At 38.3% G+C, this 24,639-nt stretch overlaps 2 protein-coding genes across 3 annotated transcripts; both read left to right on the forward strand.

Annotated features, from left to right (window-relative positions):
* The first annotated feature begins 5,252 nt into the window (after nucleotides 1-5,252).
* LOC143548039 (uncharacterized) lies at nucleotides 5,253-6,050 on the forward strand. Its single transcript, XM_077039308.1, has one exon. The coding sequence runs from the start codon at nucleotides 5,253-5,255 to the stop codon at nucleotides 6,048-6,050; it is 798 nt and encodes a 265-aa protein (XP_076895423.1).
* Nucleotides 6,051-18,608: 12,558 nt separating this feature from the next.
* Nucleotides 18,609-20,551, forward strand: LOC143548033 (squamosa promoter-binding-like protein 8). Of its 2 annotated transcripts, none has more exons than XM_077039300.1 (3): nucleotides 18,609-19,292; nucleotides 20,029-20,189; nucleotides 20,273-20,551. In XM_077039300.1, exons 1-3 carry the CDS (start codon nucleotides 18,715-18,717, stop codon nucleotides 20,296-20,298), a joined length of 765 nt encoding a protein of 254 aa, XP_076895415.1. In that variant the 5' UTR covers nucleotides 18,609-18,714; the 3' UTR covers nucleotides 20,299-20,551. The 2 variants fall into 2 exon arrangements, with proteins under 2 accessions (XP_076895415.1, XP_076895416.1); XM_077039301.1 differs by having other exon boundaries at nucleotides 20,029-20,136; nucleotides 20,273-20,314.
* Nucleotides 20,552-24,639: the final 4,088 nt, after the last annotated feature.

Here is a 24,639-nt window from a genome sequence, read left to right on the forward strand (position 1 = left end):
TGGCGTAATCCAGTTCTTGATTGCTTCAATTTTGGATGGGTCGACATGAATACCCATCTTGTTAACAACATGGCCAAGAAACTGTACTTCATCCGACCAAAATTTTCACTTGGAAAGCTTAGCATAGAGCTGCTCAGCTCTAAGCTTTTGCAATACCAATCGGAGATGTTGCTCATGCTCGGCCTTGGTCTTAGAATACACCAGAACATCATCGATAAACACAATCACGAATTTATCCAAGAAAGGCCTACACACCCGATTCATTAGATCCATGAAAACGGCGGGTGCGTTGGTTAAACCGAAGGACATGACCAAGAATTCAAAATGGCCATAACGAGTTCGAAAAGCAGTCTTCGGAACATCTTCATCGCGGATGCGCAACTGGTGATAGCCAGAGCGGAGATCAATCTTGGAGAAACAAGAGGCACCTTGGAGTTGGTCAAAGAGGTCGTCGATACGCGGTAAGGGATACCGGTTCTTAATGGTGAGTTTGTTCAACTCGCGGTAATCAATACACATGCGAAACGAACCATCTTTCTTTTTAACGAACAACACCGGAGCACCCCAGGGCTAAGAGCTAGGGCGGATGAATCCTTTAGCAGTCAACTCTTGAAGTTGACTTGCCAATTCTTGCATCTCAGCGGGCGCAAGACGGTAAGGAGATTTAGCTACGGGGGAAGCACCAGGGACAAGATCAATACGGAACTCGACTTCACGAGCGGGAGGGATACCAGGAAGATCATCAGGAAAAACTTCAGGGAAATCACGCACAACAGGGATATCGCGAAGCTTCTTCTTTCCTTCATCGGGTTTAACCACATGGGCTAGAAATGCAATACACCTTTTCCGCATGAGCCTTCGGGCTTCGGCGCAAGACATAAGTTTAAGACCGTGGGAGGGTTTCTCGCCGTAGATGTGAAGATCACCATTTTCTCGAGGTATGCGAATCATCTTCTTGGCGCAAATAACTTCGGCGCGATTATGCGTAAGCCAGTCCATACCAATGATAACATCAAAGCTTCCAAGAGGCATAGGGATGAGGTCAATCAGAAAATCGTTTTCGTTAAGGTTAAGCGTGCAATCTTTAATCACTGAGTTTATTAAAATAGTTTCACCATTAGCCAATTCAACTGAAAAATCTTCTTTTAAGTTATCGCGCGGTCGCGCAAGCTTCTGCTCGAGGGCGCGAGAGATAAAACTTCGATCGGCGCCAGTATCAAAAAGTACAGAAGCATAAAATCCGTTAAGCAAAAATGTACCATTAACTACGTCATTATTCGCTTGCGCTTGGTGCGCGGTTATATTAAAAGCTCGTCCACGCGTCACTTGGTTTGAAATCTGGTTCACCGGATTCGCTTGTGTAATCTGAACTTGTAGCCTTGGGCACGCGTTCCGGAAATGACTGGGATCACCGCAGTTATAGCACGACCTGGGTCTTGGATTTTGGTAGGTTGGTTGTGGGTTCTGCGGGTAGACTGGTGGTGTTGGCGCAATTGGATTGGCGGGAAGGATTCTACAGAACTCAGCAGAGTGACCAATGCGGCCACATCGCTTACATTGACGACACGGGGTTTGGGTTGGGTGGTGAAGTCTACAGGTTGGGCAAAAGGGTTGATTTCCTATATAAGGTTTCTTAGGTGGCAGGGCAGGGAGTGCTGGATTGGTTAAGGCATAGTTGTGGACTATAGGAGGTGTTGGGTCGGCTGACAGTGGGTTAGGCGCATAAACTGGAGGTTGGTAGATGGGTTGCTAGACTATGGGCGGGTTGGTAAGCGCATAGGCCTTGCGCCTGCGCTTGAGGTTGTTACGGTTTGAGGGTTCTGGTTTGGTTTCTGTTGGTTCAGGGGCAGTCTTGGTGAGTTTGGTCTTTTCTGTTCCCCGCAGGAACAGGGTTCCTGCCCTGACATGGTTGTCGCTGAGCACAGCGGCCAACTCGATGGCGTCAGAGAGGGTTACTGGGTTTCTGGCCCATACAGAATCTTGAATTTCCATGGGGAGACCCCCAAGGAATTTCTCTATGGCTCGGCGGGAAGGGGTAACAAGGTGAGGGACAAGCAGGCTTAGTTCATGGAAGCGCGTCGCGTACTCGCGCGCTTCACCGCTGTATTGCTTCAAGTTCCAGAATTCTTCCTCCAAGCGCTTAACTTCGTTGGGAGGGCAGAATTCTCGCGTCAGAATTTCCTTAAATTCCTCCCAAAGCATGCTGGAAGCAGCTTCTGCGCCACGCGCATGAGCTACTCCATTCCACCATGTAAGCGCTCTAGATTCCAGGACACTGGAAGCATACAGGGTTCGTCTGTCTGAGGGGCATTGGGTGTGGAGGAAAGTGTTTTCTATTTTCTCAAGCCACTGGAGCATCACGGTGGCTCCTTCAAGACCTGTGAACTTTGGAGGGTTACCCGCGTTAAAGGATTTAATGTTGTAACTGGAGGTGTTGGTATTATTTTGGCTCAAAGCTTGGGCTATTGCGGCGGCCATTTCCTGGGAACGTTGCTGTCTACGCATGCGCGAGGCTTCTCTTCTCTGAAATCGGCGAGATAGCGGAGGCATTCTATAAAAGTTTTAATTTTAGTAAATATCTTGGTTTTATCGCAAAGTATAACTTTATAAAGCTTGGTTTCGCAGAGTTAGATACTATCAAAAGTTAAAGTAGATTAAATGACTTTAAATGCAGACTTAATAAAGGTAACAAATTCGAATCAAGAATCGACAATTCATGTATCACCATGACTTTCCGAATTCCCAATTTAAAATATACGAGCAAACGAGTATTGGAGATTGACGATTCATGTATCACCATGACTTTTCAATCTTCAATATAAAACATACAAGAAAATGAGTATTGGAGGTTGACAATTCATGTATCACCATGACTTTTCAAGTCTCCAACCTCAGAACATAATCGTAAATGGAAATTGAAAATCAACTATTCATGTATCACCATGACTTTTCGGATTTTCAAATCCCACAAACGAATATGTAAGTAAAATCAATAAAAATCGAAATATCGCGGAATAAAACATAAAGTCATATACTGCGCAAGCGCGAGCATATTTATAAACAACGAGTAATTAACAATAAGCGCGCAAACATGAGATTTCTCTCATGCGCGAGAAGGGACTCTTAGGTATTCTAGGCCGTTACGTCTAACCACCTATCCTAAAGTCAACGAGCTCTGATACCAATCTGTAACACCCCGACCAAGGCGGATTATACATCGGGGCGCCACATATTGTTTCATTACTCGTGACACTATTGGGTGTCAATATTTAATAAATACATTCATTCGCGCACGCGCAAGGTAGACACAAGATAACATAAATCATCATAAATCAATATATTATAAATCATAATATTCGAACAGCAATAACTTGTCTTGATACATTTTAATCTAGGTCCAAAAGTAAAAACGTCCTACGTGTCCACAAGCTTCAGAACAGCTACAGCAAACCTGAACATGTGTTAAAATAAACGTCAAACACTTGCGTGTTGGTGAGAAATCAAGTTTAATACAATACATAGATAACAATAAATCTGCGCGCAACACGTGTATGTCTGGTGTTTAACAAGGGTGCAATCAGATTGTGATCAAGCCTAAATAGATCATAGCTCATAGTTCATAGTTCAATCCGTGCTCCCAATTGAGCACAAAAACGAGAAAACATCTGTGCAAGTGTAAACAAAGAAAACCGTAAACGATAGGTCTCCCGTGTTCATCTAATGGATCCATGAAAACTTCGGAATAGGCCGAACAAAGCGGTTAATGATACACACATACAAATAAACAGCCAAGTAAACGTCCTCAACACATGGGATACTGCGCGACTAAAGTTCATAAACAAGTTTAAGACTCAAGTTTGTACGAACACATGAACATCCCAAAACATTAAAAATAAAAAGGGATTAGGTACGAGATTACTCACTTGATAAACGATGCGGTGTAAGATAAAGCAAGAACCAACTTTAAACAAGCACAAGTTAACCTATAATTAAAGATTATTGTTTTAATGATTTGTTTTAAGTCTTGATTATAAGTTAGCATAATTAATAAGTAAATTATTATATATAATATATATTACCGGAAAAGCAGGGTAGAACAGGGAGGAAGACGGAGGCAGAGAGGAGGCGGCAGAGAGAGCAAGGAGCAAGAGAACAGGAGAGATTAAGTGCTTTGTGTGTGTAGTGTTAGGAAAAATAATACTATTATTTATAGAGAAACCCTAGGGAACACAATCCCTAGAAAAGGGGAAAAAGATCTCAAAAAGCAAAAGATTCCAAAAGCAAAAGATATCAAAAGATATGGCAGCTGCAGGGGGCAAGGGAAAAGCTGACAGGGAACAGTAAAAAAAAAGGCATGGGCAGTTCAGAAAAAGGTAATGGTCAAGCATGGCAAAAGCAGATCTCAAAAGATTATGTCAGTCACTTTTTCTGCCAACCAATGGGGTTGGTGCGCGTGCTGCGCCGAAAGTAACTTTTCAGACATAAAGCAGATTAGGTCAACAGCACCAAAGATAAGACAACACGAAAGCAAACGGCTAGATTTAAACAGAAGGAAACTCAAAGGGTTTAGCGCGAAAAGGCTCGAGCGCACGCGCGAGGGCGAAGGCTGACAGAACAAACCTTAGCGCGCCGCGGGAAGAACTATTATCCTTAGTGCGCCGCGGGAAGAATTACCATTCTTAGCGCGTCGCGGGAAGAACTACCGTTCTTAACGCGCTGCGAGAAGAACTACAATTCTTAGCGCGCTGCGAGAACAGTTCGCCTCGCGTATCGCAGGAACAACTGGTCTTCGCGCAGGCTTCCTTGTAAGGAGTCTGGCGCGTGGAGCTGCGCAGACAACCTTAGGCGGGAAGAAACAAAGGACACAAAAATAAGAGAAGGGGGGTTCAAGGCTTAAGGGCGGGACGGCGACAAGAGAGAAAGAAGGCGGAGAGAAGAAGAGGGACGGGACGGCGGAAAGAAAGAGAGAGAAAGAGGCGGGAAGGAAAATATATTATTATTATTAAAAGTAAAATATAAGTATAAATAAATATTAAATCATAAAAGAAAGAGATCGGGTCAGAGAAACGGGTACCTGGGTCGGGTCGGATCGGGGCAGATGTCACACAGCTCCTACGCTACCTCCCCGTCATTTGATCCCCACAGGCATATCTCCTACGCTACCTCCCCGTCATTTGATTCCCACAGACACAGCTCCTACGCCCCCTCCATGTCTTTTGATCCCCACGGACAAAGCTCCTACGCCCCCCTCTATGCCACGGCAACCAACACCCGCAGCCCCCACCCAATCGTTGTCGCGTTCCCAGTCTCAGTCACATGCCCGGTTTAAGATACCTAAACCACCGAAACGCTCATCTAAAAAGCATGAGACTCCAACCGACCTTCGTTTTCCATTACTGCGTGACCCTAAGGGCGTCCCAATCATAGAAAGTTATAGGCATCTCATTCCCACCTGGGCATACCCGTTCATTTTAGGAATAAAAGATGTAAAGCCAGATGGTAATTGCGGTTTCAAAGCAATCGCTGTCGGCTTAGGCATGGTTCAAAAGAACTGGAAGGAGGTCAGAGAAAGCATGAGGAATGAGATGGTCACTAACAAATCCTGGTGGAGCGAAAGGTTGAACTACGAGGTAACCGGTTATTATGACACGGTTCGTGATTCGCTGGACTGCTCAACGTCTGCTTTATTCCAGCAAAAGAGTAGGTGGTTTAAGTTACCTGGGCACGGAGACGTAGTGGCTCAGACGTATGACTGTGTTTTAATCAACCTCCATCTGACCTCCAGTGAGAGTTACTTCCCAATGCGAATGAGTCCGGAACCACTATCTCAGATTCCGGTAATAGTAGTGTTAAATGTTAAGGATAATTATTGGCTCAACATACAAATAGAAGGGAATTTCCCCGTGTCGCTACCAGCACGTCAATGGGAAGGATACGCCAACGAAGCGGCGCACGAATGGAGGTCTTTGTACGAAGATCGTATAAAAGAGTATATGCAAATAAGGGAAACTTGGCGAGTGCAAGCTGAAGAGCAAGTTTATTTAGGATGATTTGTAAAATGTTTGTGTTATTAAATAAAATAACTTGATAAAATATATAACTTTAAAATAATTTAATTTTTAAAATAATATTTGTGTTTTTATAAATTTAAAAAAAATTATTTAAAAGTATAAAACTCGATATTTAAAAATATAAAACTTGATATTTAAAAATATAAAACTTGATACTTAATATTTAAAAAAAATTATTTAAAAATATAGAATATATTTTTATTATAATGATAAAAAATGTAAATTAAAAAAAAATATAAAATAGTACCAGTAATATTAATAATAATAATATATATCTTTAAAAGTAGATCGGATCCGCCGCTTAGTGATCGATCCGCGGCGGATCGTGTTTAATTTTCGTAGATGTTAAATACCCACCAATTCTAAGCGTTCAACTCGCCAAAAACACAAAAAACGCTATACATCACCAGATTATACCACCAAAAACCACCACCACCACCAGAAAATAAATTTGAAAAGGTGAATGTGTAGATGTTATTTTGAAAACGTGAGCGATCGATTTACCATGAGGTTTCCTGTGTCAGCAAAGATGGCACCGATGCCTGTATTGGGTTTCCTGTATCAACAAAGATGGCACCCATGGTAAATCGCGAGGGCTTCCACAACGGTACCTGTATAGGGTACCTTATTTAAAGTTATCCCGTGTATCCTAGCGGATTTGATAACCAGGTGGTTGGAGTGCTCCAACCAACAGAGATACGCTGGCTTAATGATTCTACCCCATTTTTAGTGGGGCAAAGAGATGCTGTGTTGATGCTATTTTTGGAGTGTTTATCCAGAAGAACTGATAATAAACCAGAAGATGATTAGGAATTAGTCGTTGTATAGAATTTGATGTAATATCCAGTGTAATTTACTATTGGTTTAATATAAAATTTGTATTTTTATTTGTATAAATCTGTTTATATAAAAAATTATTTAAAAATATAAGAAATGATATTTAAAAAATACTATATTTTGTTAATATGATTATTTAAAAAAATAACATATTTTTTAAACAAATATATTTGATGATATATTTGTTTAAAAATATAAAACATGATAACATGTATAACTTAAATATAATATATTTTTTAAAATAATATTTTTGAGAATAAATTTTAAATAAAAAATTATTTCAAAATATAAAACATTATATTTGATGATATATTTGTTTAAAAATATAAAACATGATAACATGTATAACTTAAATATAATATATTTTTTAAAATAATATTTTCGAGAATAAATTTTAAATAAAAAATTATTTCAAAAAATAAAACATGATATTTAAAAATATAAAACATTATTAAAAATCTAACTTATAAATAATTTAGTTTTTTAAAAATCTAACTTATAAAATATAACTTTTATGAAAAATTAAAAAATTTCATTAAAAAAACATAAATTAGAAAAAAAAATATAACTGAACCATAAATATTAAAATAATAATAAATATCTTCAAAAAGTAGATCGGATCCACCGCTTAGGGGTCGATCCGCGGCGGATTCTGCTGTAAATCGGATCCGCGGCTTAGTGGTCGATCTGCGGCTTATCGAATTTATTTTTTGAAGATGTTAAATATCCACGGGTTCTAACCGTTCAAATCGCCAAAATCAAAATAAACGCTCAACCTTTCACTCTAAACATCCCCCAGATTATACCACCAAAACCACCACCGCCACCAGAAAATAATGACGACGGGGTCCGAAAATAGCATCTACACAGTCATAATAATTTTCGTTCAGAAATAGTGGTGGCTGTGTGAATGTTATTTTGGAGTCCGTTATTATTACAAAATAAAGGCCCAGATAAAACCATATGTTGGCGGAAAATAATGACGACGGAGTCCGAAAATAGCTTCTATGCAGCCATAATAATTTCGTTCTGAGATAGTGGTGGCTGCATAGATGTTATTTTGGAGTCCGTTATTATTACAAAATAGCTTTTAAAAATTTATATAAAAATATATATTTATTAATAATATATACAAAATAGATTTTAAAAATATATATAAAAATATATATTTATTAATAATATATATAAAATAGATTTTAAAAATATATATTTTTCAACCTTGTTTTTTTGCATTCGGTTGTTTACATATATTTTAAAAATAATAGTGGTGACTGTGTAGATGCTATTTTGAACTTTTGAGCTACCAGTGCAACTGCTGTGAGCAGGCGGAACACTTTAGTAGTCCCCCTTCATATATCCCGACAGTGTCCTTTACTTGGGATTTTGGTGATTGTGTCGGGAAGCATTGGTAGCTTTGTAATAATAAAGTCCCGTATCACGTCCATGGGGTGGGTTCCCAAATGTAATAAGGAAGATGGCACCAATCTTTGATGAATTCGGTGTCCCCACAAACAGTCGCCTTGCATGATAGATCGCAAGGGCCAGCTGATGGAGGAAATATGTGGCATAACGGTACCTGTTTATGGTACTAGTTCCGGTGTATCTAGGAGTGCTCCGGAATTGACATTCCGGGTGGCTGCGGAGCTGCTGTCGGCCGGCCGAGATACCTGGGCGTAATGATTATCCACCATTTCTAGTGGGGGAAACCTGTAGCCATGGGCCGGCAAAGAGCTGCTGTGTTGATGCTATTTTGAACTTGTATTTATTCAAATTTGATGTAATATCCAGTGCCTTTTGATGTATTTTTTCAAATTTGTAATTTATTATTGGTTTAATATAAAATTTGTGTTGTTAATTGTTATTAGTTTCAATTCGTTTATATATTCAAATTTGTAATTTAGTATTGGTTCCATATCAAATTTTGTGTTTTTATTAGTATAAATCCATTTATATATTATGAATATATAATATTATTTTATATAAAATTTATTTATACCTTAGATAGTTAAATTAAATAAATATATATATATATACTACTAAGCGGCGGATCTAGCGATGTGCCGCGGATCGAAGTTAAACACAACCCTAACCCGCCTCCCCCCATCAGTTTACACATTCCATCTCAAACAAACATCACATTTGACACTAAAACCCTAATTCGCCGTCCCCCAATAGTCCAGAACTTCGTCACCAACTCCGACACGGCAACAATAAGGTAACTATGGTTTACTCTATTTTGATATAGGTGTTCATCAAACTGGTTTATTTAAGGGTTTAGATTAAGGGATGGATAGAAAACGGGTTTGGGTTACGGGTATGATGTTTAACAGTTTGGGTTTGTGATAAACGGGTTTGGGTTACCTTGTTCGATTGCTCTTGATTTAATTAGCAGATCCGTAATTAGAGACTCTGTTATTGTTTATTTTTATAATTTTGGTTTCTGTTTGAGTTCAGATCAAATTTAGAGTGAATTAGATTATGATATGAATAGATAATTGGATAGTGTTTGTGTGGATTGTGGTTTGGATTTGGATTTAGCCGAAACAGAGGAATGGTTTTGTCTTAACTGGGTTTGATAATAATCGGGTTTGGGTTACGGTTTGACACGGAAACGGGTTTGGGTTACGGGTTTGACCCTGAAACGGGTTTGACAAGGAAACGGGTTTGGCTTACGGGTTTGACAATAACCGGTTATATTTATGTGTTAACATAGATGGCGTATACATACATTTTTGGGGATGAAGTACTTGATGATTACGAGCATTTGAGGTTTGACCCGCAGTCCGATTATCAAATCCGGTTTACGCAGCTTCGGAAAATGGAGCCACAACCTTCCTCGACCTTTCTACGGAGTTTATAAATATGGTTCGAGCGGAAGAGAGGATAGAAAGAATTGTTGGGAAGAATACACCGTGGGAGAGATTGTTTACCGCAGAGCAGGGAACGTACCGGGCTCTCACGTTAGAGTTTTACTCTACGTTTGTTTTAAGGTATTTTTTTTCCTTTTCAATTAACTTATAAATAAAGTAGATTTCACCAACATGTAAATATTGTTTCAGGCCACGCCCGGAGGGAGATTTGCAGGCCCCGATGCTGGTTGAGGGTGCGGATACCAGTAAGGCGGAGGTTCGGTTCCGTATTTTCGAGAATTGGCGTTATCTGTCGATGGAGGAGTTTGCCAGGGCGCTGGGCTTGTACACAATTGAGGATATTACCGCCCCTGTTTACACGCAGAGCATACACGAATCACCAGATGACGTGTTGAAACGTTTTTGGACGGCGATTAGCGATACACCTTGGCCTACTACCCCCTTAGGAGAATACAAGCCAGACGCCAAAGCCTCTGCCATCAGGGACCCGTTGCACAGGTTTGTACACGTATATGTATGATATTATATCATATTAGTATTATATTATATTATAATATTATATTCTATTATAATATAATATAATAATATTAAATTTTATTGTTTTTTTGTACAGGTACCTACACAGGCTTATTGCACATACCGTACAGGGTCGTCACCGGGGGGGGGGGGGATCACTGCAACCTCCATGACCTCTTTTTTTTGCGATGCCTGCTTACGGGGAGACACTGGAACCTTGCTCGCTGTCTCGGCGACTACTTCGCCATTTACTCGCGCAGGCAGGGCCGCGAGAAATTGGTCGGTGGCACGTACGTTACGCGGATTGCGTTGTCTTTGGGCTACGGGAACCTACTGGAAGACCAATCCATTAAGCCGCCGCTTCTACCGCAAGAGCTGGACCGTGGACGGGCACAGGGCATGCAAATCGTCAAGAAGATTGAGCGCCAGTATCACCTGGTCACTAATTTCAATTCTGGCCCATACGTAGAGGTCTCGCTTGTTGAGCCTCCGCCAATCGAGGAGCCAGATGTGGATATTCAGGGGGGGCGAGGTTGACGGTGATGAGGACATGGAGGACGGTGATCTGGTACGTTATATTTTATCGTTTGATTTTTTTTGTATCTTCGTCTTATTAACGTTAATTTATCGTGTTCATAACAGCCACCGCATCAGCACCCGCAGCGCGTTTCGCGTACACATCGCGCCGTGCGTTTGGATGCGGCCACTAACTCCCGCCTACAAAGACTAGAGCGTCAAGTGAACTGGATGGTTGGTTATTTGTCTGCCCAGCAGCATGGAGCCCAGTACACAGTACCAGCGCCACGTTTCGACGAGATGGGGGCGATGACGACGCGGGTGGTGCCGCATTTTAGATTTATTTTTTGTATGCTGTTACTTTTTGCCCAAACTCGTTTGTTTTTTTTTCGAACTCGTAATGAATTAATTATTATTATTTTATAAACCTGGTTATGCGTTATGCTTATTTTGTTCGTTTTCAATTTTAAAATTGTTGTTTCGTTATTAGTTTAAAACAGACAAAAAATCTGTTACACCCGACATACAAAAAAAGAAAACAAACATAAGTCGTTATGTACTAATTATTATTATACAAAGGTTGTTCGTTTTATTTTGTTCGTTATTAATTTTAAAATTGTTTTCTCGTTATGACATTCGAAAACCGATCAAAATGACCTTTCAAAGCCGATCAAAAAAAGGTTACTTGAGCCAAAAAAATACAAAAGAAACAAAATAAAATTAAAAGACAACAAAAAGACAAAAACATAATAAAACAAAAAAAATAAACAGCAAAATGACAAAATAACACAACTTTCCAAAACACAACCATTAAGCGGATTATCGCCCGATCCACGGCTTAATGGGAGGGTGTTTAGGAAACACCCCATGGTGTATGTAAAAAATGCCTATATATATAATGTTTAAATACAAATATTGTTTCTTAACCTATACAGGTATGGAAATGTTGGACATTTAGATGACGATATCAATAGATGGGATAACGGTAATCATCACGTTAAAAATATATCGCTGTTAAGATTATTTTTAAAATGTTTTGTTTTTACAAGTTCATGTAACTTTTTGTACAATAATATTTATTAAAAAGAAATTATATCATAATGTCGAGCATTTAAAATTTCATAATTATCTAATTTTTATGGGTTAATTATTTAACTTTGTAGTTTGTACATAGATATGACCAAGATGAACTTACTCCTCACTACAAAGACATGTGTCGCCTCCGGGAGGATTTGTAGGCTTTACTAGCTAAGAGACCTTTGTATGCTATCTTACACAAATAAACATATAAATATTTGATTACCGTCGTTTGAGTCAATCAAAAACCTAATTATTCAAAATAGTTAGAGCAAGTAGGGTATCATATCACAAGGAGTATGTGGTCAATGTCTTTTGTGTATAGATTTAATGTTATGAAGTAACTGGTTTTTAATGCTGATCACACAAGCAATTTAAATTGGATTTAGAGAACTAAGCAACGAACAAGTAAACGAGTTGTAAACAGTTAACAAAGCAAATCACATCCGGGAAGAAAGCAACCAACAGTTATCTCATGCAACCTAACAGATTAATTATTAACGATTAACTGAAAACTGATCAATCAGACAAAACCTTAGACATCAACAATCACTTTACACACGGCACTGGTTATCAAACAGTCCTTGCCAGTGTGACTCAGTTAAGGGCAATTGTATGTTTTATCGTATTTAATCTAACCAAACAGTTATATGATTAATTATCTAGCAACCGGTAACAGTTCGTTCAGACCAACGTAAACCTAAACCGACCGAACACTCAGAAATACCAAACATCAATAATCATATATCAATCATCAATAATAATACAATAATATTCATAGTCACATGAGAAAAACTGTAAAGGTTACAAACTATACATCCCGGGTGCGATTCTAGAAGATTAGCCGATCCTTGACATCATTGGATCTTCAATACGGATGATATGAATCATATGAAGGGTCTTGGCACGAGCTATGGTGGTGGAAATCGCCTCTTGGAGCTGCTGGAAATCGCCTCTAGCCGCCAAGAATGAGATGGAATGAAAGATAGGTCAAAATGCAACCAAAAACCCTTTTAAAAATGCTGTTACGAACTCCGGACCGTGGCCCACGGTCTCTACCGTGGGTCTCGGTGGCTGCCGGGCCATACTGGACCGTGGCCCACGGTCCAACCGTGGGTCAGAGGCCACGGTACGGTGACTTCTGTCCGATTTTGGGTTGGGTTGACCGTGGGCCACGGTGGGACACTTTCCCAAAATCTTGTTTTCTTCATATCTTTCTCGTTTCAACTCCGCTTTCTTCGCCGTCCCACGTTCTCGTAATTTCATCCTCTATCTCATCATGCTCTGGGAGCTGACTTTCAACCAACTTGTATAGTGGCTCCGATCTTCCCGAGATATCATTCCATGCTCGTACAAGTCTCCAATTTAGCATCTTTAACGATCAATGACCTGAAATACAAAAGCACATATGAAGTACCAAAGTTCCTACAATAAACGATTAAAACTAATAAATAAATGAACTAAAACACATACAAATTAACCAACCATCACATCCCCACACTTATCTTTTGCTTGCCCTCAAGCAAACTCTAAAGTAAACATTAACTTCCATCATAGGTATGTAAATTATCGCCATTAAATTATCTAAAGTAAACATTAACCAACCATCACATCCCCCGTGCAGCCTTCTCGTTACATGCACGCTCCTCAAGAGATTCCTCCTAACCTTTTGGCACGCCATGATCCTGCCATTTTTCATTTACTTCTGGCGGTTTCTTTACCTCTTTCTTTTTCGTCTTCTTTCCTTTTCTTGTAGTTGCTTCCTCACCATCTCTAACTCCATGCAACATCTCATTCCATCATTTCACATTCATGCTACTACTTAGCTCATTCCTGTCAGTCACAAAACCTTTCTCTTTTGTGTGATCCTTGCTTAAGGATTCACACTTGTCAACAATGGTAACCGTTTATCACGATCTCCACACTCAATTTCCAATATCCCATTAGCACAATTAATCACCGCATGTGCTGTGGCAAGGAATGGTCTACCCAATATGACTTGTGGTTGTGTATTATTCACATGTTTAGCATAGTCAAGTACAAGAAAGTCAACTGGGTAGAAAAATTCCTCCACTTGAACCATTACATTAGTCACCATGCTTTGGGGAAGTGTATGAGTTTGGTCCGCCAACACCACAGTGGTGTTTACCCTTTCTAATGGGCCAAATTCATATTGATCATATAAACTACCGGGCATGATACTAACACATGCTCCAAGATCTAGAAGTGTCTGATCAGTTTTAAATTTCCCAATTTGAATTGATAAAAGTGGCACTCCTGGGTCTTGGAGTTTACTTGAGGTGGTATTATTCTCCACCTCCTCATCTCTCATGTTGGTCAATTTACCATTTAAACATTTTTCACATGTGCAATTTTCACAAAAAGACATTTCATATGTTTTTGGTTGTGATTCATTTTGGAAAATTGATTCATTTTGACTGATACGATCACTCTCACCACTAACATCTTCCACCACCTCCTCAACAAACTGTGGTGGTGAATCCACTTCAACAACAGAAATTTCAAAATGAGGTAAAAGACTTACAGCATTGATGTGCACATTGTTTCCCTTCTTGGAGCTTAAGCAGTAATGGTTCGGGTTGACTGTAGTATCGCTCGGGAGTTGACCTGCGCACTTTTGCAACTTTGCCATATCTGCTACGAGCTGACCAATTTGCTTTGACATTGCCTCTGCTGATTTATCATGTAACTCAAACTGTTTCTTCGTTTCAGCCTTATGATTTGTCATAAACTTCATCAATGCATCCAACTTTGAGTGCACCGACTCATCCTCATTTCCCGGGGACCCCCTCTGCTGCTCCTGATTACCCGATGAATTTTCACATCGGTTACCGTCTCTGTTATACCCCCGATTCTGCATACGAACCTTATTGCTGCTGATAACCGCCCTGGCGGTAATTACCCTGCGACCTGTTCTGGCTCGATCCCTGAAAGTTCGAGTTCAACTGAGAGGACGCGTTCCCGTAACGAAAATTCGGGTGGTTCCTCAGGCCCGGGTGATGTGTTCGAATTGAACCCTTGACCTTTGGAATCCCCGTAAGCATAATTAACCTCCTCGGTGTCATCTTCCTCATCATCATCAAACTCAGGGCAATTTTCTGCCTTATGCCCGAGTTCACCACAATCTTCACAAACCGGGAACTTAACACCAACTTTCCCGACCTCTTTCTTCTTACCCCCTTTTCAACTCAGCCAGTTCACGTTCCAACTCAGTAATTCTCGCAGACTCACTCGCGACTGACTTAACTGATTTTGATGAATTACCACGTCTTCGTCTTTCAGCTGCTGCTTCTGCCTTGGAATCTTCACACATAAACTCTAAAAATTCCCAATCATCTTCCTCGGGCTGATTCAACAGCTGACCATTACACGAGGCCTTAAGATGCTTTCGGTCCTCGTATGTCAAACCATCAACAAAACACTTTACCAGTTCCCATAGTTCGATCTGGTGATTTGGCATTTCCTGATCATGTCTTTATACATGGTAAAGGCCTCATGAAATAACTCACCAGGTAACTGTGAAAAGTGACGAATGTCTGAACGGGCCTCGGTAGTCTTCGACTGTGAGTAAAACTCGTTTAGAAAAACTTGTTGCATCTCGGCCCAGTTTCTGATACTGTGCATCGGTAGTGAATTAAACCAGAGTTTTGCTTTGTCTTTTACCGAGAACTGGAATAACCGCAGCCGGACTTCGTCCTGATCAAATGTGTCATCACCAATAGACCCGAAAATAGCCGAAAAATCGGTCAAGTGCGAATACGGGTCTTCCGAAGCCATCCCGTGGAAATGAGGAACGATGTTGATGTAAGATGGTCGGGACTTGAAAGTTTGTCATCCCGGCACTCGTTCCTGTGGGACCAACAGGGATGCTCTGTCTAAGATAGCCGGTCTGAACCGATTGTTAACACCATGAACCAGGGCCATATAATTCCTCCTCCCCCCCCCCCCCCCGGGGTTTGCCAAACCTCCCCGCTTAACTGGAATACCACGAACTCTTTCGGGTTGTTCCGCCCGATTCACTCTTTCTCGACCCCTTCCATTTCTGTTAACGGGTTCAGCCCGTCTTTGATTAACCGGCTCCTCCACCTCATCTTCATAATTATTATCACCCTCAATCTTTGGTTCACCAACCTCGTTCTCGGTCTCAACGCCCGATTCCTCCTAACCCATCGATCTACCTCATCATCAGCTGCCCAAAACCTTCGTTTCCATTATTATCTTCACGCTCATCCTCTTCTTCAGTCGGAACACTCGATCGAACATCATCAATATTTATCCGAACTCGACGGTTGGGGTTATTATTTGGAGAGGATGGTCCGGCTTGGTCAAAGTTGAGGTTTAAGTTTCGGTTAAGGTTTCGGTTTCTGTTTTGATTTCGGGTTCTGGATGCACGAGCTGAGTTATTTTGGGCGTTTTGGGCGTTTTGCTCGTTTTGGTTATTGAAATTGAGTGGTGGAAGTATGTTATCTGGGTGAAACTGGTTATTTTGTGGGAGTGGGTCTTGGTTTTGGTTATGGTTTTCGTTTTGGTTTTGGTTTTCGTTTTGGGTTTCCATCTCAGAATTTCTGTTTTGTACTCGGTTCTGCAGAGCTAACCTCTCGCTTTCGTGCTCATAAGCTAATGGAGACAGTCGGCCCGAATGGCGGGTGCGCATAAACCTGTAATCTGCACAACTAACACAACCCGCGTAAAATGAAAAAAATACAAATAAAATAAAGAAAAATAAAATTTAAACTAAAAAACTGAAAATTAAATTAAACACGAAAATCAAATAACACGAAAAACAAAAAGCGCACTAACTCCCCGGCAACGGCGCCATTTTGATGACCGTCGTTTGAGTCAATCAAAAACCTAATTATTCTAAATAGTTAGAGCAAGTAGGGTATCGTATCACAAGGAGTATGTGGTCAATGTCTTCGCCGTTTTTGCCCACGTTCTCGTAATTTCATCCTCTATCTCAACATGCTCTGGGAGCTGACTTTCAACCAACTTGTATAGTGGCTCCGATCTTCCCGAGATATCATTCCATGCTCGTACAAGTCTCCAATTTAGCATCTTTAACGATTAATGACCTGAAATACAAAAGCACGTATGAAGTACCAAAGTTCCTACAATAAACGATTAAAACTAATAAATAAATAAATGAACTAAAACACATAGAAATTAACCAACCATCAATATTTCAAGCATTAAGTATTTTTTGTATTTACCCGACTATACAGAACAATGCAAAATTTATTCAATTTTATCAACTAACATGTTTATGACAATGATTTCTTCTTTTCTCTTCCTCTAATTGAGTACTTAACATTCATTGCATTCTTCTTCCCTCATAAAGGGATCACGATTCTTCTCTTACAACAAATTCTCCTAGTGACGTCGGTTTTCTTAATTCATGAAAGTGTAAGAGTTATTGATACAAATATGATTTGTACACCATCAAAGTGGATACACTCACAATTAAATTGCTACTGGTAAACTGGTGATACCAACTTTATCTGATTATCAAAGTAAGATGTAATCGTGATAATGGTTGCAAGTAATTGAGAAAATAAAATAAAAAGTTAGGTTTTTTCATTTGAAAATGTGAATCCTCTTTATGTTACAGATTTAAAACATACATTTATACGAATGCATTGCTTCGTTAGTTATATGTGCAAAATGATCCTCTCTTTGAGACCACAAGATGTCGCTATCTAGGAGATTTTTATTTGTCCTCTTGGCCCTATCAATGATAGCGACCTATAATCACTCTTTAGAATCACAAACTGTTGTTTCTGTCAGTTCTACATGTCTTTCGGATTGTTTTGTTGTTCTAAAATGTTACCCTTACACGCAACATTAATATGGAAGAGTATAACTAGTTTATTATACATCAACGAGTACTTGGAGGTGTATCGTCACTTTGTTAGTGTTAAAATCATCTCATTATATCATACGTTCTTATGTTAACGTTGCTCTTATACAGAAAAATTAAGTTGCTTAATGAAATAGTTCAATGACAAAGATGCGTCCATTAGAGTCAATGTTACTAAAATCACTTATTTAGTTCTTGTGGAAATGATGCAAATGGGTTGTTAAATAATGGAATTTTCTTTGAACATCTTATAAGTTATAAATACTAAGACTATTTGTTTATTTGAAAGAAAGCGCATGCTTGATTAGACCTACAAACTATAGTTTCATACAAAGAACATTCCCTTGTTTTCCCTAATTTGGACACTAAAAGAAATAATCATTTCCATTAGAAATTAATGACATCAAATCAAATCATAGTGGTATCAAATTATATATCAACATGATAGTTTGTTACCATGTCATTTGTCAATGTGCCTTCTATGTATTATATACACTAAACATTATCCTTTGTTTTATCCTTGTGAATAATTTCTTACAAAATTCATTTTTTTGAGGGTGTTACAAGTAATCTCATTTGAATGCCCTCTTGATCAATTTGATTTTAAAATAGAATAAAATAACTTTTATATATCTCTCTTTTTATCACTTTTCTAGACTTATGTTACCATATTATTTACAACTATTCTTTGTATGAGTACTTACAAAACAACTGATGTGACCAACAAAAGTATGTAAGTTTTTTTCTCCATAACCAAAATTTCCAAACCCAATACCTTATACAATAAATACTTGTACATTACGCATTACAACTTGTAAACATTTCTTACACCTTAATATCTCCACTCTCACTTTTTTACCATTAAACTTCTCAACAATCAACATATGACACCTTTACATATCCTTTGCTACTCAACAACAAACCAAACCAAACTCATAACTCACCTCAAATGTTGGACTATGAATGGGGTAACCTTAACCTTAACCCACCGGCGATCATCCTTAACGACACCGTCAACCCACCCAACTCACAAACCTACGATCACTACTTCAACCAAACCACCAACAACACACAATACCTCGACCCGAATCTCTTCCTCCATAACCCGAACCCGACCCATTTCACCCCACTTCACGACCCACCAACCTACACCGGATATTACTCCACATACCCACTTGAACCGGATGGTTTAAATGGTCAAACCGGGTTCATGTTCATGCCAAAGCAAGAACCGGCCGGTTCGGGTGTTGACTTTAATAATAATATTAACAACCGGATTGGGTTGAACTTGGGAATGGGTGGACGGACGTATTTCTCGTCGGCGGATGATGAGTTTGTGAACCGGTTGTACTGCCGGTCCAGACCGGTTGAGCCGGTGGCGCCGAGGTGTCAGGCGGAAGGGTGTAATGCCGATCTTACCCTTGTGAAACACTACCACCGTCGGCATAAAGTTTGTGAGTTTCACTCCAAAGCTTCCACTGTCTTCACTGCCGGGTTGACTCAGCGATTCTGTCAACAGTGTAGCAGGTTATTATTTATTTATCATTTATATGGTTTTTGTTCTAAACTATTTAACCCTTTATAAAATAAGATGTTCACAGTTTGAAACCGTGTAACTGTCCAAACTGATAATCTGTTTGTTTTTTGTATTCTGTCTTTTGCTTTTACTTTCGGTCAGTCAGTTATTATGATTTTTATTTTACAATTTTACACTTCCAAATTGTATCGTGAAAATTGTTGTAACTTTTTATCAGTTTGGTTTAAGTTTAATTTTTTTCTTTAACTTTTGGTTGATCTTTTTTTTTTCTTTTAGCATCATTTTTATGGTTTTTTTTAACAACAATACCCGTACTCTCATTCATACCCACATTAGGTGTTATGTAGTTTTGTACCATGAGATAACCGAATTTGATTGATGATTGTTAATTAATTTGATAATTATAAGAAGGAATTACTATTTTTATAAATTTTTTTGATTAATACCCTTGGGTGTTGAGCACAATGATTGGTGTACATGGGGTTGATCCCGAGGGCAATTTGTGTCCGTAAAAATTCTGTTTCTCAGATAAGCTGCAAATTTACACACTGATACCGTGCTTCGTACTGTTTACTTTTGCTTCTATAGGATAATTGCCCAAACTACCCTTTTATAGTTTTGATCTATTAAATACTACACCTAGTAAATGACTATTTATTACTTCCTAGTTATTTACATAAAATTTTAAAAAGAAATTAATTTATTTGTGTGTATAATGCTATAAAGATTCCATCTGTTGGCGGAATTCGATAACGGGAAGAGAAGTTGTCGTAGAAGATTGGCTGATCACAACCGTAGGCGTCGAAAATCATCACACAATCAAGATAACAGCAAGTCTCTTTTCACTGTCACAAGCATTCAAAGTTCATCTTCTGAGATCACATCCGGTAGACCCTAACTATTTACATTGTCTTCTCAAATTATATGTATTAATACACACAACTTTGTGCTTCTTGTATAAACTTTTTAGGGTATGAACCGGATTCGAGAGCTTAATCTTGGTGATTGGCACAATGTTTGCATTCCTCTACTAGGCGACCAAGTAGTTATAAAATAACGTTGTAATTATATTTTAGAGTGATTTGACAAATAATTTATTTCCTCGAATTTTAGTTATGAATTAAGTGACTGATGAGCTTGATTATTATATACATCTAAATTAATTATCGAATCTAGCTTTATTTATGATGCTTTTATCATCTAATGCGTGCAAAGATTTTTGGTACCACAAAAACTAAGACTTCATATCGTCGAAAATTCTAATGTTTCACTCGTTTGTCTTGAGATATGGTTGATAATTATGGTATTAAAAAGATTACATAACGTCGTTTTGTATACTATCAATACGCGTGCACCCTCTTTTTGTTGTAAATTTGTCTGATTCATAGGAGAAAGTAAGAAAACTAGAATTTGGTCTAGTCAGAATTAAGTTGGTCTATAATTCGACTTGAATCGTTTGGTTACTTGGATCGGTTTGGTTTAAACTCTTAAATTCATCACTCGATTTAGAGTATAGGCACGTAATGTGTTTGAGATATTTTTTTATCCCTTTGTTATATTTTTAAGTGAAAATAGAAATATTTTAGAACGATGAGGGTAAAGAAGGAATTGATTAGAGGAAAAGTGAGAAGAGGTCAAAAAGTCAAGCTGTCTCCTGCATGGAAACTACATTTGGTGAACTTGTTATTCTATGAGGGTCCTTTTAAGCAGTATTCATGTGGTCCACTTCTTTAAAGTTTTCAGCTTTTCACTCACGTTTCTCTCTCCGTCTAGATGCATAAAATCAAAATAGATACTAGATCATCATATATTCATAAACCAATCCAACTTGGTCTTTATCAGAGAGTATAAAATTAATTATTCTTTCCTTAACCTATCCAATCAAACCAAATTTTCCACACTCATTAATAATCCATCCTTAACTAACTTTTTTAAATAAATATAATTTATAATTTTTGTTTTTTTATTAAAAATGACTAAAAATATAAAAATATTTTTTTAATAAATATATAATATATTTAATTTAAAATATTTATAAAAAACCGAATAATATATATTTATCAAACATACTCAATACTGTAAATAAACAAAATAACAATCGTAGCATGAAATATGAATTAAACTTACGAATGATACAAAGTACGTTCGCTCATTGCCAACTTTTTGTCATATATGCTCAACCAAATCGTTTTTTAAAGCGACGCAAGCTTCTCTATTGGTCATATAACCGGATTTTCAATTTGTTGCTTAGAGTATTGAAAAGTTTTTTCATCATCTCCACTTTAGCTTCTTGTCGCATGTCAATATTTACTTTATATTAAAATATATATTTTTTGTACTCTATTTTTAATAAAATTTATACCAGTGTGTTCATAAAAATAAACTGAACAAGACTGTGTTTTTAGATTTTTTTAAAATCTTAATTATTAAAATTTATTATAAAAAATCAATATTATAGTTAAAACTAATTAGCTTGTAAATAAAAGAAAAAAGGAATTAAATATAAGTCTAATAAAATAGTGACATGTGGCAGTGAGTGGGTTCGCAAATTACTTTGGTGTGGTGAACCGTTCGGGCCATTTCTTTGATTTTTTATTTTTTATTTTTTAATTTCAAATAATAAGACAAACCATGTGTGGTTTGCTAATGAGAGTAGTCTTAGAGTCCAAGAAATGCCAAGGTGTTACAGATTTATGTGACGAAGTTTGGACAAAAACGCATTTGAAGTTGGAGAGTGTTGGCTCAGTTGTTATTTGGCCTCACAAAATGGACCAACCGAAGAATTAAAAGGGGTTTTTAATGGGTTGCTTAATGACCAAGTTAAAGTTATTAAGTTTCTTATTAGCTAAGTTAGAGTTAATATTATAAATAGAGGCAACTGACTTAGGGATTGTCAAGATGATGCAATTAAGTTAGGGTTCATAAAGAGTTAAACCAAGTTAGGGTTTGAGAGTTATAATCAGATTTATGAGTTATATTTTCTGGTTAATATAAACGAGAGTTAATCGTTTACTTCGTGTTTATTATCGATCGGGACTTGAGAGAGGGGGGCTCAAATTTCAGATGAAAACAAATAAATTTATACCATATAAAATTTTTCTAAAGAAAACAGGTAAATTTACACTGCCGAGAAAAAATGGGGAGGGGGCCTAAACCATGCATATGCTTCGCCCTTGCCCACTTCCCATGTTGGAGTCACGTACATCAAACTCGCCAGCTCATCTTCTTGCCTCCCCCTCCACCTCTTTAGGCGCTATTGTGCTAATGCCTTGCCCCTTTGTGCCCCTATAATGCTTTACTGACACTGCTTAATGTCACTAAGTGTTGTCAGTTGATGCTGATTTAGACGATTAACCCTCTCTTCTTCATACCTCTGCTACACACTGTCTTAGTATTATGCTATTAGTGTTTCGAGTGTATTTGTCTTTTGAATGACAATATCATTCGTACATAACAATATTTGAATTTTCATCATTGAGGATTGACATCTTATTTTTAACATTTTTATTATACCATTGGGCTACAAGCTCTCTGGTTGTTTTGAAAGTTTACTTTACAGTTATCCGGTTATTATACTATACATGTGAAAAATGTGTTTTAGAAGTCACATGTGTGAGTGAGAACAAACTATCTGTCTATGAAAATAGAGAAAATGTTTGTCCGCATCACACCCTTTCAAGAATGTATCTATAACTTTTCCTGTAAGATACATGTTTTTGAGTTGGTTTGCTTTTTTAAATCATGTTATATGCTCGAATCAAATTCACAATAAAGATATAATTATTTATAAATTATTTGATTGTAATTGAAGAAACACGGATCTACTCCCTTTGATGGGTCCTAGATCCAGTGAATCAACAGGGTATGATACGGTTAACTGCCAATACGATATGAACACAATTCCCAAAGTCCAGTGACGTGAACCTGCAAAACAGACACCGTGAGCTCGTTACGGGAAGGACAAGAGGGGGGGGGGTCTTCCCGTAACCACCCTCCGGCGTGAGAATAAGTACAATTCCGATGAAGATAAAGTACTTAAGTAAATTCAGAGAGTACAGTGGGAGTGAATGAATACCTCATGATAATCGAGAGGGTATTTATAGCCGAAGGATGTGGGAAAGTGATTGGGTCAGCTGTCTCTTTAGAAGATGCTCTTGTAACCACCTGGACACGTGTCCTCCTACGATAGGTTTAGTTCATACATTGCATGTGCATCTATAACAACCTGGACACGCGTCTCCCTGATATTGGTCGATATGTAACGTTGGCCATGTGCACGGTTATAACGGCCTTGTCAGGCGTCACTAGTTGATTGGCCGAGGGATCACGTATTGCCCAAGAAAGCATCTTGATAAATCTTCTAGAAGGTAATTAGTTATTGACAGCTGTCTCGGGGTACTACTTCGTAGTTATTTATGTGAACGAATGTTCCGTCACGCGGATGACTTTTGAGGGTGCTAGGATGCTTCCGCATGCCTCGGGGGTGTTTCTGCCGCCAATAGTTATGCGGGTGTTTCGTATTTCCCGCGGGTGGCTTATGAGGGACTTTTGGTTAACTCGCGGATAACACTTAAGGGTATTTGAGTCTTTTTGGTACCCTACCTCTATCATAATAGTCTTATTATTCAATATAGTGATCACATACCAAAGCCAACTAAAAATCATGTGTTAGCGACTATTTTTGTTGATTCGGTGTTAGGGAGTGTGGGAACCAAGAATGACCCAACATTTTCTTTCCATCAAAAGTTAGTTTTGTTGCATTGTAGGCAACCAATCTTGCTTTTATTATCACTATCGGTCGTCAAATGATTAAGGTGAGAACAACTTGATATAGGCATTCTCAACTTAATTAGCATAAGACGAGAACAAGTAACCGCCAACAAATATTTAGCGTAGTATTGAAAAGTTGGAAATAGTTAGAAACGTGCGATGTCCGGATTGAAGTGTAAATCTCCATGGCGATAAAGTACAACTGGAGGACAATATTTAACTACTCGCCCAACCATTTATGCCCTCTTTTTATGATAAAGTTGTAAAGACATTTAGTAACAGATAAACGTAAACAACCATTTACAAAGGTGCAATGGATCTGTTTGCATTGATAATGTAGATGTCAAGTCACTACTTATATATAGTGACTTATTTATGTAAGTAATGAGTTACGAATTAGTGATAATCACTATTTGAACTTCATACACACATTAAATAACAAACCCAAGTATTATGGCCTCCATCTTAGATTATTTTTTGAACGGGTAACTCAACCCCCCCCCCCCCCCCTAACTAATCATGGTCGTAAAATCTAAACATTTGATCATCATGAGACATGAACCCTCA

The sequence above is a fragment of the Bidens hawaiensis genome, unplaced genomic scaffold (genome assembly GCF_021521415.1).
Source record: "Bidens hawaiensis isolate Kalapana, Puna unplaced genomic scaffold, B.hawaiensis_p1.1 tig00014901_1, whole genome shotgun sequence".
NCBI lineage: Eukaryota > Viridiplantae > Streptophyta > Magnoliopsida > Asterales > Asteraceae > Bidens > Bidens hawaiensis.

Coding starts and splice junctions, on each gene's coding strand:
- LOC143548039 (XM_077039308.1), top strand. CDS start 5,253: ATGCCACGGCAACCAACACCCGCAGCCCCCACCCAATCGTTGTCGCGT.
- LOC143548033 (XM_077039300.1), top strand. CDS start 18,715: ATGTTGGACTATGAATGGGGTAACCTTAACCTTAACCCACCGGCGATC. Junction 19,293..20,028: donor TTCTGTCAACAGTGTAGCAG/GTTATTATTTAT, acceptor AATGCTATAAAG/ATTCCATCTGTTGGCGGAAT. Junction 20,190..20,272: donor ATCTTCTGAGATCACATCCG/GTAGACCCTAAC, acceptor TAAACTTTTTAG/GGTATGAACCGGATTCGAGA.